Source organism: Nansenia antarctica, assembly GCF_963989245.1.
Source record: "Nansenia antarctica genome assembly, chromosome: 14".
In the NCBI taxonomy this organism is placed as follows: domain Eukaryota; kingdom Metazoa; phylum Chordata; class Actinopteri; order Argentiniformes; family Microstomatidae; genus Nansenia; species Nansenia antarctica.
Window position 1 is genome coordinate 15,370,962 of NC_137684.1, and position 15,083 is coordinate 15,386,044.

At 45.0% G+C, this 15,083-nt stretch overlaps 1 protein-coding gene across 1 annotated transcript in view; it reads left to right on the forward strand.

The window, feature by feature from the left end:
* Nucleotides 1-14,100: 14,100 nt before the first annotated feature.
* Nucleotides 14,101-15,083, forward strand: part of ldha (lactate dehydrogenase A4) — a gene marked incomplete at both ends in the record, with an annotated part of 7,333 nt that continues 6,350 nt past the window's right edge. The window contains one exon of the mRNA XM_080545279.1: nucleotides 14,101-14,226. Within this exon, the coding sequence (XP_080401405.1) occupies nucleotides 14,101-14,226 (126 nt within the window). The remainder of the gene's footprint in view (nucleotides 14,227-15,083) is intronic.

The window sequence follows — 15,083 nt, forward strand, 5'->3', positions numbered from 1 at the left end:
GTGGGACTGGACTGGGCTGGCTGGCTGGGGGGGTGGGACTGGGCTGGGCTGGCTGGGGGGGTGGGACTGGACTGGACTGGGCTGGCTGGGGGGGTGGGTGGCGGCCCTAGGGCGGGATGCCTGGGGCTCTGGTGGGGGAGGGGGGAATCCTTCCTAAAACAGGCCTGGAGACGGCACCGAATGTGCAGTGGGATGAGATTAGGAACAGGGATGTAACTACCATTGACAAGATAGTACAGCAGTGGCGGCTGGTGCAAAAAAATTTGGGTGGGGCACATTAGTTGTGTTTACCCATGAGGCAGCGAACAGCGAGGGGTTGACGTAGAACACGGCTGGCCTCATCCCCCTCTCACCCTCAGCCCCCTCAGCTCCCCCCGGGACGGAGGTCTCCCCCAGGGCCAACACCAGGCCTGCTAGAGCTGTCAGGAACAACACACCAGCCAGGACCTGAGACAGACAGACAGACAGACAAAGCAGCCAGACAGAGAGACAGACAGGCAGACATGCAGACAGAGACAGGCAGACAGACTGAGAGACAGACAGTTAGACAGACAAACAGACAGACAGACATACAGACAGACATACAGACAGAGAGACAGACAGTCAGTCAGACAGGCAGACAAGCAGCCAGACAGAGAGACAGACAGACAGGCAGACAGACAGACAGTCAGTCAGACAGTCAGACAGACAGTCAGACAGACAGACAGGCAGACAGACAGAGAGACAGACAGACAGACAGGCAGACAGACAGACAGACAGACAGACAGTCAGACAGACAGACAGTCAGACAGACAGACACAGACAGACAGGCAGACAGACAGTCTCAGAGTTAGGTGTGCTGATGGGAACCGTCAGAGCGGTCTGTGTGCAGCCTGGTGAGGACGTGTCACCCTGACCTGCTCACCTGTTTGCAGAGGTACAGCCTGGACAGGTGTGGGGAGGCCCCGCCCCTCCTGCAGAGGGGCACCAGGTGCGCGGGGGCGCAGAGCCACAGGAAGCCCAGCGGCGCCCAGACCAACACCGTCTGCTGCACACACAGAGGCAGGCCGGGTCCTCTCGCTCCAGCAACGACACGTTCTGAGACACACACACACAGACAGACACAGACACACAGAGACACAGACACACACACACACAGACAGACACACAGAGACACAGACACAGACACAGACACACACACACACACACACACACACACACACACACACACACACACACAAGCCAGTGTAGAGTCTCTAAAATAAGAGTTATATGAGCTCGTCTGCTTGTAAAAAAAAAAAAATAATGCTTCTCAGTATTATAAAAAAAACATATGCTTCTCGGTATTATACATTGTCTTTGCCATGGTGGAAAGAAAGAATAAAACTCAATAGCTCAACTCAACTCAAGCAAACTCAACAATACTAAGTTGCACTACTACAGTTCTGTCTCTCATTCCTACTGCGGAGCAGCCCAGCTGGGTGTTGTAGTTCAATACAATGCTTGGTCTCATTCGACTCAGTAGCGTTTTCCCTTTCAAAGGACTACATGGCCGCACCGCAGCTGGATTTAGGATAAGAAATCATTGATTCCTTCTTGCCCAAAATCTTTCAATATCGTGTATCTTGCCCCAAAAAGGTAAAAAAATAATTTCGACACAGTTCTCCTCACCCAGAATGTGGAGCCGCAGTACTGCTCCAGAGCCATGGTGGCGAGGAGGAGAACCCTGGTCCGTCTCTCCGGACCCCCTGCGCTTCCCACTCCGTGACGGGGAAACGGAGCTTTGACACATTCAGCACGATTGTGCCGGAAAAAGTGTCGATCTATCGATGCAGTCGATACAGCAGCTCCATAGTGCCATCTGCTGGTCAGGTCGTGGTACAGCAGCTCTATACTGCCATCTGCTGGTCAGGTCGTGGTACAGCAGCTCCATACTGCCATCTGCTGGTCAGGTCGTGGTGCAGGTTCAACTTCAACTGAGGTTTGTATTAACTGGGAGATGTTAACCGGTGGGCTTTCTTTCTGTGGGGAGTCCTCCTGTAGATGGAAGGAGATGTGACTCCATGGATGTGGTATAGGCTCCAATATAACATCCACCACTACCTTCATAGGTAAGCAGGCTTCCCCCAGGGTGGAGGTATCTCTAGTTGGTGCACAGGCTAGGTCAGGGTTAAGGTCAGGATCAGAGCCAGGGTCAAAGCTAGGGTCAGGGTCAGGGCCAGAACCAGGGCCAAGGCTGGGGCCAGGGTCAGGGTCAGGGTTAGGGTTAGGGTTGGGGTTGGGGTTGGGGTTGGGGTTAGGGTTAGGGTTGGGGTTGGGGTTAGGGTTAGGGTTAGGGTTGGGGTTGGGGTTGGGGCTAGGGTTAGGGTTAGGCCTAAGATTAAGGTTAGGGTTAAGGTTAGGGTCAGGGCCAGGGTTAGGGTTAAGCTTAGGGTTGGGGTTGGGGTTGGTGTTAGGGTTAACTGATGAATATTCACAGATTAGACAAATGTAGTTGTTGTAAGTCGGTTTGGATAAAGGCGTCTGCTAAATGCCCAAAAATGTAGATCCTCCATTAGTCAGGCAGACACTGATAAGCGTGTAAATCCCTCATATCTCTTCTCTGACACCTGGAGACAAACAGGGATCAACATAACAAATGAACCTTACCCCACGGCCTTTGATCTAATCTGGTAGTTTTAGAGCTACATTCTCTTTGTCTTTGTTATCATCAGTTAGTCATCAGAGGGAGGTGAGGTGAGAGCAGAGAGGTGAGGTGAGAGCAGAGAGGTGAGGTGAGAGCAGAGAGGTGAGGTGAGAGCAGAGAGGTGAGGTGAGAGCAGAGAGGTGAGGTGAGAGCAGAGAGGTGAGGTGAGAGCAGAGAGGTGAGGTGAGGTGAGAGCAGAGAGGAGAGGTGAGAGCAGAGAGGTGAGGTGAGAGCAGAGAGGTGAGGTGAGGTGAGAGCAGAGAGGTGAGGTGAGGTGAGAGCAGAGAGGAGAGGTGAGGTGAGAGCAGAGAGGTGAGGTGAGGTGAGAGCAGAGAGGTGAGGTGAGGTGAGAGCAGAGAGGAGAGGTGAGGTGAGAGCAGAGAGGAGAGGTGAGGTGAGAGCAGAGAGGAGAGGTGAGGTGAGAGCAGAGAGGAGAGGTGAGGTGAGAGCAGAGAGGAGAGGTGAGGTGAGAGCAGAGAGGAGAGGTGAGGTGAGAGCAGAGAGGAGAGGTGAGGTGAGAGCAGAGAGGAGAGGTGAGGTGAGGTGAGAGCAGAGAGGAGAGGTGAGGTGAGAGCAGAGAGGAGAGGTGAGGTGAGGTGAGAGCAGAGAGGTGAGGTGAGGTGAGAGCAGAGAGGAGAGGTGAGGTGAGGTGAGAGCAGAGAGGAGAGGTGAGGTGAGAGCAGAGAGTGGGGGGATATCTTTGATAGGGATATCAAGTAATCTGGTTTATTGACTATTGACTGTTAAAGGCTTACTGAATTAAAGCCAGCTAAAAGCTACAGTGTCTTATTTATTAACCTGTTGAAGGAGCACTGTGAGGGGAGAAACTGCTGTTATATTATGCACTTTCTTCTCCGGCATACATTGACAGAAATTCTGCTACAAAATTCAAATGTCACATTCATATATTATATTGCATGATTTCACTTTTTTTTTAAAGGCTGTACAGGAGTATAGACAAGTCTTTGACCTAAGGAACTTTCCAAGCAGCATGTCCTTGTCCTGCCGGTTTGACCTTTGACCTGCCACTCACAAAGTGCCCCTGTCCATCTGAAGGGTATTTGACAACTCAAAGTCCTTTAATTGTTCTTACAGCCAGAATGTGTCATGATAAGCACAACACCTATAACCATAGTATTGATTAACTACTCTAAGAAACACAAGATGATATGCAATGAAATACAAGATTTATTAGGATAACTTGCAAAATTAGAGGATGTGCCCTATTGGCTGCCCTTCCAATGGTCTAAACTTGACCATGTGCACTGATTGGGTCCCATGTTGTGCAGTAGATGCCCTTTTTTTCTTTTCGCCCCTGCCCTTCAAACAGCCCGAGTCCGCCACTGCCCCCCACCATCCCACTTAACCCACACTCAGGAAGTGGACTCAACGCAGAAGCACTCAATCAATGCACAGGTTATCTCTTCTTCATGTCCTTGAACTCTATAGGTTAAAGACATTCCCTGTGTCCCTCTTAGTGGACTGAACTCATTCACACACCTCTGAGCTGGCTCCAACAATCTGCAACAGCAGGCGATTTCCATCTAATGACAACAGACCATAAACGATAATCATCCATAGCTGACGCTGCTTACCTTCTAATCAGCATCCAACAGGGTGATTTCTGGGTTGTATAAAGTTCAATGTACACTTTGCTCCTTGAGTACTTGGGGTCCAGTTATTGGCTGGACTTCAAAGGATTCCAATATAGAGAGCGAGCGAGAGTATTGTTCAGCGGACTTACACTCACCTATCTAAACTATGTTGATACTTTTTTGTTTGTTTTTTTAAACTTTGTTTATTGGGTTTTGCAAGAGCACACAATTGTGTCATCAGAGCATCAGAGTTCCCTCTATAGAAAATACATTATATTAAACAAAAAAGTGACAGTTGACATATTGCTACTGTTTTTAGACACGTTTAGTCGATTACGAGGTGAAAAACGTAATATAACGGTCCAAAGATGCTGGGATGTAGCCGGAGTATCTTCCTGATACAATCATGCAGTCGTTTTCTCAGAGTTGAGCAAGCTTGCCTGCGCAGCGCTCACCAGAAGTTGCGTGTGTCTGCCTCCCAGAAGTTCATGTCATACGACTGCAATAGTGTAAGTATGCGCACAGCTGGGCTCCATCGTCAGAGCACATTAGTGTATACTAGTTAGCTATACTGGAAGTGATTTCTGAATGCATGCAACTTAATGTAACACGCAAATACCATTAGATTTCTATTACCTATTGCAGGGCTCTCAAGTCTCACGCATTGGGCGTGAGACAAGGTGTGGCGTGTGAGCGTGTGAACGGGTTGAAATGCATGTGTCTCACGCCCAATGCGTGAGACTTGAGAGCCCTGCTATTTGTTATGCTCAAGGACTTCTCATTGGTCCTCTGTGGCTCATTTGGTAGAGCATGGCGCTAACAATGCTTAGGTTGCGTATTTGATGCCTTCTAGGACCATATTATACACTGATAAATGTACAGTATGTCCTCACTGCAGTGTAAGTCACGTTGGATAAAAGCGTGAGCTAAATGGTGTGAGTATTACATTCCCTGAGGGTATCGTTACGATTTCAGACATGATTTGAAGCTATGCATCATTGGTTTATAAAGTCTCCTATGTCAGTAAAAGCATAAACAATACATCCTTAAAGCTTTGATTATAAGGAGACAGGCCTAAAACACTTCCAATCTTGTAAAGGTATTATAGGAGTTTTGTAAAGTAAAGTACTTTTGTAAAGTAAAAATCACTGATAGCTGAGATGCTACAGAGATGCTACAGGACTGTTGTCATTAATTATTTACATCGAATTATGGCTAGAGTGTTATTGACGTATTGTGTGTTATTGTAAGGTTCATCATATAATGTTAATCAATCTCTTATCTTATTATGACCACCCCATTCTCAGTTTAAGGACAATAAACTTAACTAACATAATAAACATTGCTGATGGGTGTGTGTGTGTGGGGGGGGGAGGTGTGCCCCTCTTTGTCCAATCAGGTTATTTTTTAAATACCCGGTATATGTATTTCTGTCTGCTTCCCGCTGTGCTTTGCTTGTGAGCTCTACTTTTAGAACTCGTTGCTGAAATTATACAAAATCCTGTAGCATCTTTTTCGCAATAAGGACAAAAAGTTGAAGATTAACACTCAAGTGTGTCGCTTTGAGTGATGATCTGAGATCGGTTGTGTGTTTGACTTCCAGTTGTTTATGGTGTGGGTCGAGGTTGGATACGATTATCTAGATCTGGGCCCAGGGAGGCTTGTGGAGGTAGAAATCAGAGGACGGGCACATTGTAACGCATGGGACGGAATGGCCATTGCTGATGGGAGGGCTCAGGGTGTGATGGTGGGTCCGACCCTTGACCCATTGCTGGGTCGTGGACAGGTCGTCTGGGATCACGACTGCCAAAGGGTCAGGCCTGCCACTGAGTATTAAACTGAGCATTAACTAAGGCGAACACAGTTCCCTGGAAATTAGCAAAATCCTCAGAATTGGCTGTAAATCAAAACTTACACAATGTTTGACTCTCTTTTACTTCCTGTTGCACAATGCTGAATGGAGCAGCTTCAGCTCGACCTGCACAGCCATGAGATCTCTCTGTCGCAGTGACACACAATAGCCACGGGGGGGAGACTTTGAGTCGCTTCAGTGTTCGACCTGCTGAAGGCGGGAGGCGGGTCGACCTCCAGGTGTGTGTCGGAGGACCAGTTGATGGGGCTTTCCTCCTCACCTGTAGTCAGTTTAGTTCAACTACATCAGCTTAACTACATCCCCCAGACCCCCACCTCAGCACCTACAAAGCCTCATCCCAGAGTAAACAATATGTTTGTGTAGTTACTATGGTTACAGCGTGCAGAGAACTGGAACATAGTTTGTAGGAGTCGTTTATGTAGGAGTGGTGTATCCTGTTTATTCTATCCCTATGCTGTTATGCTTTCCTGTCCTGCCCTGTCCAGTGGCGATTCTAGAGATTTATACATGGGGTGGCAAAGGGGTGGCAAGCAGATATTTTAGTGTGGCCATCATTTTGATAAGTGGCTAGCTTAATGTCTTACATTTATGTATATGTATCATCCCTTACAGCCTGTTCTACATAGAACTAGTGTGTGCACACCAGTGTGTATGTGTACAGGTTTCTCTCTCATCCAGTAAATTATTACAAAGACATAGGTTTGTGGGAGAAAAAAACATTTTATTATCTCTTTCATTCTGAGACAATAAACAAGGAACATGAACAATGCGCACTGAACTTGATCGTCAGAACAAACAAGAATGAGAGGTTTCATGTCCAAGCAAGACCTTGAAAAACTCATCCATGCATTTGTTTGGAATAGACTTGAGTATTGTAGTCTACTAACAGGCCTATCTAAAGGAGCTGTTCGTAAATTGCAGCTCATCCAAAACACCGCTGCTAGGGTCCTAACAAAAACAAAGAACTTTGAACACATTACACCAATCCTGAGATCCCTGCACTGGCTACCAGTCTCTCAGAGAATTGAATTCAAAATCCTCCTAATTACATACAAATCACAAAATGGTCTTGGACCAAAATACATATCAGATCTCCTCCCACCCTATATTCCCGCAAGGTCCCTAAGGTCAGCTAAGACTAATCAGCTAATCATTCCAAGAGTAAAAACAAAACACAGTTCAGCAGCTTTCAATCACGCTGCTGCATGCTCCTGGAACAAACTCCCTGAAGAAATCAAACAGGCCCAAACCTTAAAATATTTAAATCTAAGCTAAAAACACAAACACTTCTATCAATGTATTTTTTCCATTAACTATTGTCTTATTAAATGTTTTATCTATTTACTTCTTATATTTGCTTTTATTCATTGTACTTTTTATTTTCTTACTATGCTCCTCTTGCTGTATTTTTAAATAATGTAAAGCACTTTGAATTGCCCCTGTTGTATAAGTGCTATACAAATAAACTTGCCACAAAATATGCTATTAAAAAATAAAATAAAAAAAATAATACAAATAAATTAATTTACAAAAGCTGAATGCGACGATTGCTATGCTGTGCAGCAAATCGCTTCACAAACTCATCCAAATTCAGAGCTTTTGGACGTTTAGACTCAATGCTGAGAACTGCAATACTTGTTAATCTATTCTCTGCCAGGGTAGAGCGCAGGTGATTCTTTATTATTTTAAGAGTTGAAAAACTCCTCTCACATGCTGCACTGGTGACCGGCAATAATACAGTTATTTTAGATAATCTGAACATCTCCAAGAAAACCGTCTTGTATGGATCCAAGAAATTAACTAATTCCATTAAACTGGAGGGACTTCCATTTGTTGCTTGTTGATCCAACAATCTTCTAATCTGCTGCAGTTCGTGTTTAAGGTAATCTACATTTGATCCAACATTACCTGAACAGGCTCCACACGGCACAGCACCAGAGAGACAGCTCAGCCGGCAAACTCAAATCTCTCACGTGAAAAAGGGTGCAACCATTTCGAGACGGAGGGGTGGAACAGACAGTGAGTTTATTTTTCAAACTTGGAAATTTGGGGATTTTACACTAAATTCTGATTAAAAATAAAGATAAAGATCAAATAATAATAATACAACAAATTATATCAGTTGGTCTGTGTAACTGGGGTGGCAGGACTTTTTTCAAGGGTGGCAGCTGCCACCCCTTGCCACCCTGGTAGCTTCGCCACTGGCCCTGTCCCCTTTGATGTCTTACTTACCTGCTCTGCCCCTTTGAATGTTATCTTCATTATGACATATGGTAATATGAGCTGCAACGTTTGCAGGAAAAGTGCTATACAAATAAAGGTTATTATTATTACTATTATTATTATTATTATTATTATTACTATTATTATTATTATTATTATTATTATTATTATTATTATTATTATTATTACCACACGTACAGTAGCTGCGCTGTTTACTGTGTCTCAGTGGGATCTAGTGGGCCTGGGAGCACAAATTCAAACCATACACGGAAATAGAAGGAAAATAAACAGGAGAATTCCTTCCTCACTTGTTTTTCTTATTGACTAGTAGTCGCTAGATCATTGAATTCGCTAGATAATTGAATTAGACCGTGGTTCACTGGAAAGTGTCTTATAAAACGTGTATAGTGCAATACAGGGGGAACAAATCAGGGTGTGTGAACCATTCTGACTCACATTAGGGGATGTTCTCTGGCACGGTCACGTCCTGTGGAGAGACTATTTCCCCGTCTTGCATGGCTGGGTTCAATGAGGAAGTCAAGTGGTGATGAAACATTGCAACACAATGTGCTTAGCCACTGTTTCAATGTGTATATTTAATTTGTAGAATACAGCCTCTATGGGTTGAATCACTGTATACATAGATGTATATCGTGAGCTTAGAATGATAAGGTTCTTCTATCTCCGTTCAGGGCAGTTCAGACTCAGAGATATTGAGCGTCAAAGTTTTTACATTCCATTATGTTTTGTGAGATGGAACCTTTGTAGGCCTATTTTATGAATTACTAACTCAAAAATTTCAACATTTTAAAAATAACACCACACAGGCATTAATAAACACCTAATGGATCAGATTATGTAAAAAAAAAAAAAATATATATATATATATATATATATATATATAGATAGAACCTTATCATTCTAACGTCACGATACATCGATGCGCGCACTTTAGCGCATCCGAACCTTGGCCGTCACGTTCCCTCGGCATGGACGTGACATGGAGCACGCAACGACCCGCGTCTGGTTCATAATCATAGCCTACTATGTAATCACGCATGTCTACCGGGCATGACGTCACGCATGTCTACCGGGCCCGTTCCGCTCCTTATAAACCGGGGACCCTCCCCCCCGGCGCGCCACTGCTGCAGAAAAGCTGCATCCAGCCATCTAGCAAGAGCCCAGTCGAAGACATTCCAACTCGCCTTCTCTACATCACTTTCACACAAAAAAAAACGAAAGGTGAGATTTATATTTGTGATCAAAAGGGTCTGTATGGTCACAGGAGCGTGCCATTTGAACATGATAGTTGGGAATAGTATAGTAGCTTTTAAAGTGAAATAGAAGTTGTGTAGGCTAGGTATATGATCATTAGTTATAGTTATATAGTTAGTTACATGATCTCTTTTTTGAGGGGTGGGGTGTGTGTTTATATATATATTATTTATATTACTATAATTTGTATTATATGAATAGTATTACAATATGACTGGGTCTATAGTGGACAGCCACTGGTACTGGTGACGCCCTCCGCACAGAAGTGAGTGACTGATGCTGTGAGCGGTGTGTGGCAAATTAATGCACTACGCTATTAATTAACGAACAGTTTTCGGGCTTGTGTAGTGATATTAGTGGATATATTAGGAGTTAACTCCTCCGAAAATTGCTGTAGGTACACAATGTTTTATTTGTAGTTCGCAGCGCAATTCTGAATGCGGAAAAGACATCTGCAACTTGATAGGCTATGCTGTACCCTGATATATTAGTTTTTTTTTATTTTATTTTTTTACCCATCTTGGACCAGCTTATGAAACAGCTGTATTGGACATGTACTATATTATGTAGGCTAATTGTGGACCTCTAGAGCAAGCTCTAACGGCTGCAGGAAATGTGAACACTCGCTGTGAATACCAAATGAACGGGAACCTGTTGCTGCGATGCTGAGGCTGTAGTAAATATATATAACAAATAAAAACATCTTTACAATATATAAATAAAATATAACATATCAATGCAAACATTAAGTAATGGTCTTACATAGCTTGAATACGTTTCTAAATTCGGTGATTATACATGATTCTGATTTCGAATAATGTCCTTGCCTGGAGTGTTCTCCAACATCTTCACATTTATTTTCCAGATGTGTTCGACAGAACATGATGTTTCTTATCACGACCGATTCACTAATCAAACCAGTTTCAAACCCACTGGACTACGTGCTGAGTCTCATGACATCGGAAACTATGCCCGTCGGAATTGCAATGCATCTTGGTACCTGTAGTCTCACGATGGCGTCATGATGCTAGGATGTTGCATATAGTCACATCATGTCCATGCACTGTTAGGATTCCACCGTACGTCACGGTCAGACCTGAATGAAAGTGAACTAATCTATGACTAAGAACTTTTGACCGTTACATGCATTATAATATAGGCCTATTATTATAATGCAGGCCTATATGACTCCAGCAGCCACACCCTAATTCTACTGAGCTGTATCTACAGTACATTGATAACTCAGACATTTATTTTTGTATTTGTTTTATTTAACCTTTGTTTAACCAGGCAAACATGTAAGAACAAATTATTATTTGCAAATGCAGCCTGACCAAAAAGCAATGGCTCTTGGGGGGGGGGGGGGAAGCTAGAAATAAAACAAGGTTAAGTAATACAATGAACAATAAAACAATAAAACAATAAAACAATAAAACAATAAAACACTGGCAAATACAGAATTGTATTCTGTACCCTTGTACCCTGTACCCTTGTACCTTGTACCCTGTACCTTGTACCCTTGTACCTTCTGTATTCTGTACCCTTGGCGCTAATGAATTGTTTCTTGTGGATATGTCTGCACCAAGTACAGCCTTGGGAAACATATTGGCCTGTATTTTCTTACATTGACATTACATTTTTGCCATTTAGCAGGACTCCAGCGGGTGGGTTTTACAGCTCAATCTAAGTCAGAGGGGGCAGATAAGGGAGTGATGCTTTGGCTACCAGAGTCAGAAATGCAGTCTAAAGTTCAACCCTAGGGCTAGTGGGTTCAACCCTAGGGCTAGTGGGTTCACCCTAGGGCTAGTGAGTTCAAATCCCACCTGGGAACACCACCACTAGTGTGTCCTTGAGTAATGCACATAGCCCTAAGTTACTCCAGGGAGACTGTCCCTGTAATCTTTAATTGTAAATCGCTTTAGATAAAAGTGTCTGCTAAATGGTTAAAATTTAACCCAGGGGTATAACAGACAGATCTACTGTAGCCAAAGCTGGAGAGGACAGGCTTGGTTGACCTATATAGTGAACTATAGTGAACTATAGTGAAGGTCTCCCAGGACACTTGACACCCTTTCCCAGCTACCAGCGAGGCTCCCTGGCCTGGTGGTTTTCAGCTGAAGTAAATGTCAGAGTGTGAGTGTCCTGGGACACCATGTCTTGGCTGCATAGAATTCAACTTTAATTCAACAGCGTCCCGTCCCCCCTCTCTCTCTCTCTCTCTCTCTCTCTCTCTCTCTCTCTCTCTCTCTCTCTCTCTCTCTCTCTCTCTCTCTCTCTCTCTCTCTCTCTCTCTCTCTCTCTCTCTCTCTCTGTCTCTCTCTCTCTCTCTCTCTCTCTCTCTCTGTCTCTTGATGACAGGCTGAAAATACGATGACAGTCGTTGGCTAAAATCGTAACCACTATATTCTATTTACATGTGAATTACTCTCTTTTGCTGGGTGCTGACAAAGGCTGCGTTTGTAAATTCTCATTGGAAATCTGATCAGCACTCATGGAATGCCTCTTGTCCAATCAAATTACTTAGTCCCTTTATGACGTTGAACCCAGTGAACCCAGCCTGCCTCCAGACACTCTCTGGGTCAGCCTAAACAACCTAAACAACCTAAACAACCTAAACAACCTAAACAACCTAACCATGCAATAAGCCATGAGAATCCCCCTTCCTCCTCAGAGGGAGTGATAACAGGATCAGGGGTATGATGCAGGGGCCCGATGTTGTGTGCTACGGCCTCTCTGGGGAAGGGGGATAGAAGGGGGATAGAAGGGGGTCTTCAATAGGGAAAGACTGATGAGAGACTCAAACCGATGGTTGAATTGAATGAATGGATTTCTATATATGTCATTTTATATATATGCCATTTTATATATTGTATATATGCCATTTATATACAGCACCAGTCAAAAGTTTGGACACACTTTCCCATTCAATATATATATATATATGCCATTTTAGCTAAAGCTTTTATCCAAGTACATTGCAGTGCAGACATTGTTCAGTATATATGGTCCCAGCAGGAATCGAACCCACAATCTAAGCGTTGTTAGCGCCATGCTCTACCACCTGAGCCACAGAGGACCATTTCTGAATTGGTTCCTATTCGGCTACGGTTGGGGGGTTAAGTGTGGGTTTAGGGTTAAGGTGTTTGGGTAAGGTTAGGGTGTGGGTTAGGGGTAATGGGATGCTGGTCAGCGTATCTCCTTACATAATCGCTAGCTCTTAAGTAGCCCTTGCCTGGAGGGATTACAGGACCGGTTTCATTGACGCAGATTAAGACTAATCCCAGGCTAAAAAGGATCCTCAATGGTAATTTTCCATTGCAAGTGTGATCTAATCCTGGACTAGTCTTAAACCTTCAAAGTCTGTGAAACCGGCCCATTGTGTACTAATCCACCGAGCTTCTCCACTACGTGCTGAAGGAGGTAGGACCTAGCTACTAGCTAGGTTGCGGCGGTGAAGATGTAAAACAGGCCGACGAGCACTCAGCCACGTTCTCACCACCAAGGAAGTATATAAATAACGCCATGACGACAACATCCTGTGATATACTCAGCGTGGGGCAGTGTCACGGCAACCAGAGACAGCAGTGGCAGTGGCTGCACTTCGTGAAAGTCCTGTTAGCATCTTAACCAATGAGTGCCCTGCCCTGTTGGATCTGCATGTAGGGATTAGAAACATGTTTTTTCTTTATTTTATCATGCTCTTACAAAAAGTGCTAAGTGCTCTGATGCAAAAAGTGCAAGGTGCAGGACAAACGTTTTGGTCATACGACCATCATCAGTGTCACCGGGCAACAGACAGACATGCTATTATTATAGGGCCACAGGCCTACACAGGTGTTGATGATCATCAGGGTCATCAGGATTACACAACCAATCAATCAAGCGCTCATGGAAAAACATTTACTTCTGTAAACAGTGACATCCTGACGTCATTGTTATTGTCCTTCTGCGCATGCCGGTCTGTTCAGGGCCGTGGAATGTTCACACTAGTCAATGTAGGTCAAATATAGGTCACATTTTAAAAGTCATGTGAACTGCCAAACAAAAAAATCGGATCTGTGTCAAAATTCGGAATTGAGCATCAAGACCTGCCGTGTGAACGTAGCCTTAGTGTGAGTGTGAGTGTGTGTGATCCAGACAGGAAGAGACAAGGCAGCAGGTGTGTGTATAGTCATGTCAGGACCTAACAGCATCAAATAATGACTCGCTGTCACATTATGTAACATGTCTCTCTCCTTCTCCTCCTCTCCCTCCTCCTCTCTACCCCACTACCTCTTTACCCCAATACCTCTCTCCATTCCTCATCCCCCTTTATCTCTCATTCTCTCTGTCTCTCTTCCCATCTCTCTCTCTCTCTCTCTTTCTCAACCTTTCCCCTTCCTCTTTGTTTCTCCCTCCCTCCTTCGCTCTCCTCCATCTCCCTCCATCCCTCTCCCCCTCTCCCCCCTCTCCCTCCCTCCCTCCCCCAGATGTCTACCAAGGATAAGCTTGTCACCCATGTGATGAAGGAGGAGCCAATCGGCACCAGGAACAAGGTGACTGTGGTGGGTGTCGGCATGGTGGGGATGGCCTCCGCTGTCAGCATCCTGCTCAAGGTAAGACAGAGGGAGTAAGGGAGGGAGGGAGGGAGGAGTTGGAGGGAGGGATGGATGTAGGGAGGGGTGGAGGGAGGGAGGGATGGATGGAGGGAGGGAGGAGGGATGGATGGAGGGAGGAAGGGGTTAGAGGGAGGAAGGGGTTGGAGATAGGGATGGATGGAGGGAGGGGATGGATGGAGGGAGGGGATGGGTGGAGGGAGGGAGGGGATGGAGGGAGGAGATGGAGGGAGGGATGGATGGAGGGAGGGATGGAGACATGGTGGAGGGGGGTGGAGGGTGGAGAGGAATCCTTCCAGAGTGGATGAAGTCAGACAGCCATGAAACGGGACAGAATGTCCAGGAGATCACCTCCTGTGTTCTAGAGCAGGAACACAGATTAGAGGAAAGAACACAGAACCCTGATCCAACCTTCCAAAGATTCCAGACTTCCAGACAGTGTAAAAACCAACACACGCCTATCCCTCTTCTCTTTCTCTCCTGTGTTGACTTATTATCTGCCTTGGTTCATCTCTTACTGCTCACACCGCTAGTCAGAGAGTAGAGCATTCTTCTTTTGATGGGGGGAGATTAGCGATGTATGCAGACTGAGGATTCTTGAGTAATTCTGGAGATTATGTGATGGATGGGTTCCAGTGTGGTAGCCCTGGGGGCGCTTGTACCACTACCAACCCATCCAGGGGCAGTCTCACAGTCTTATGTGCCAGTCAGAGAACATCAACAAAGGCTTAGAGAGAGAATCAAATCGAATCACATTTTGTTGGTCACATACATCACATACAGCTGGAATTGACGTAGTGAAAAGCTTTGGGATCTTGCTCCTCGCTCAACAACAGTGAAAAACAATTAAGGATCAG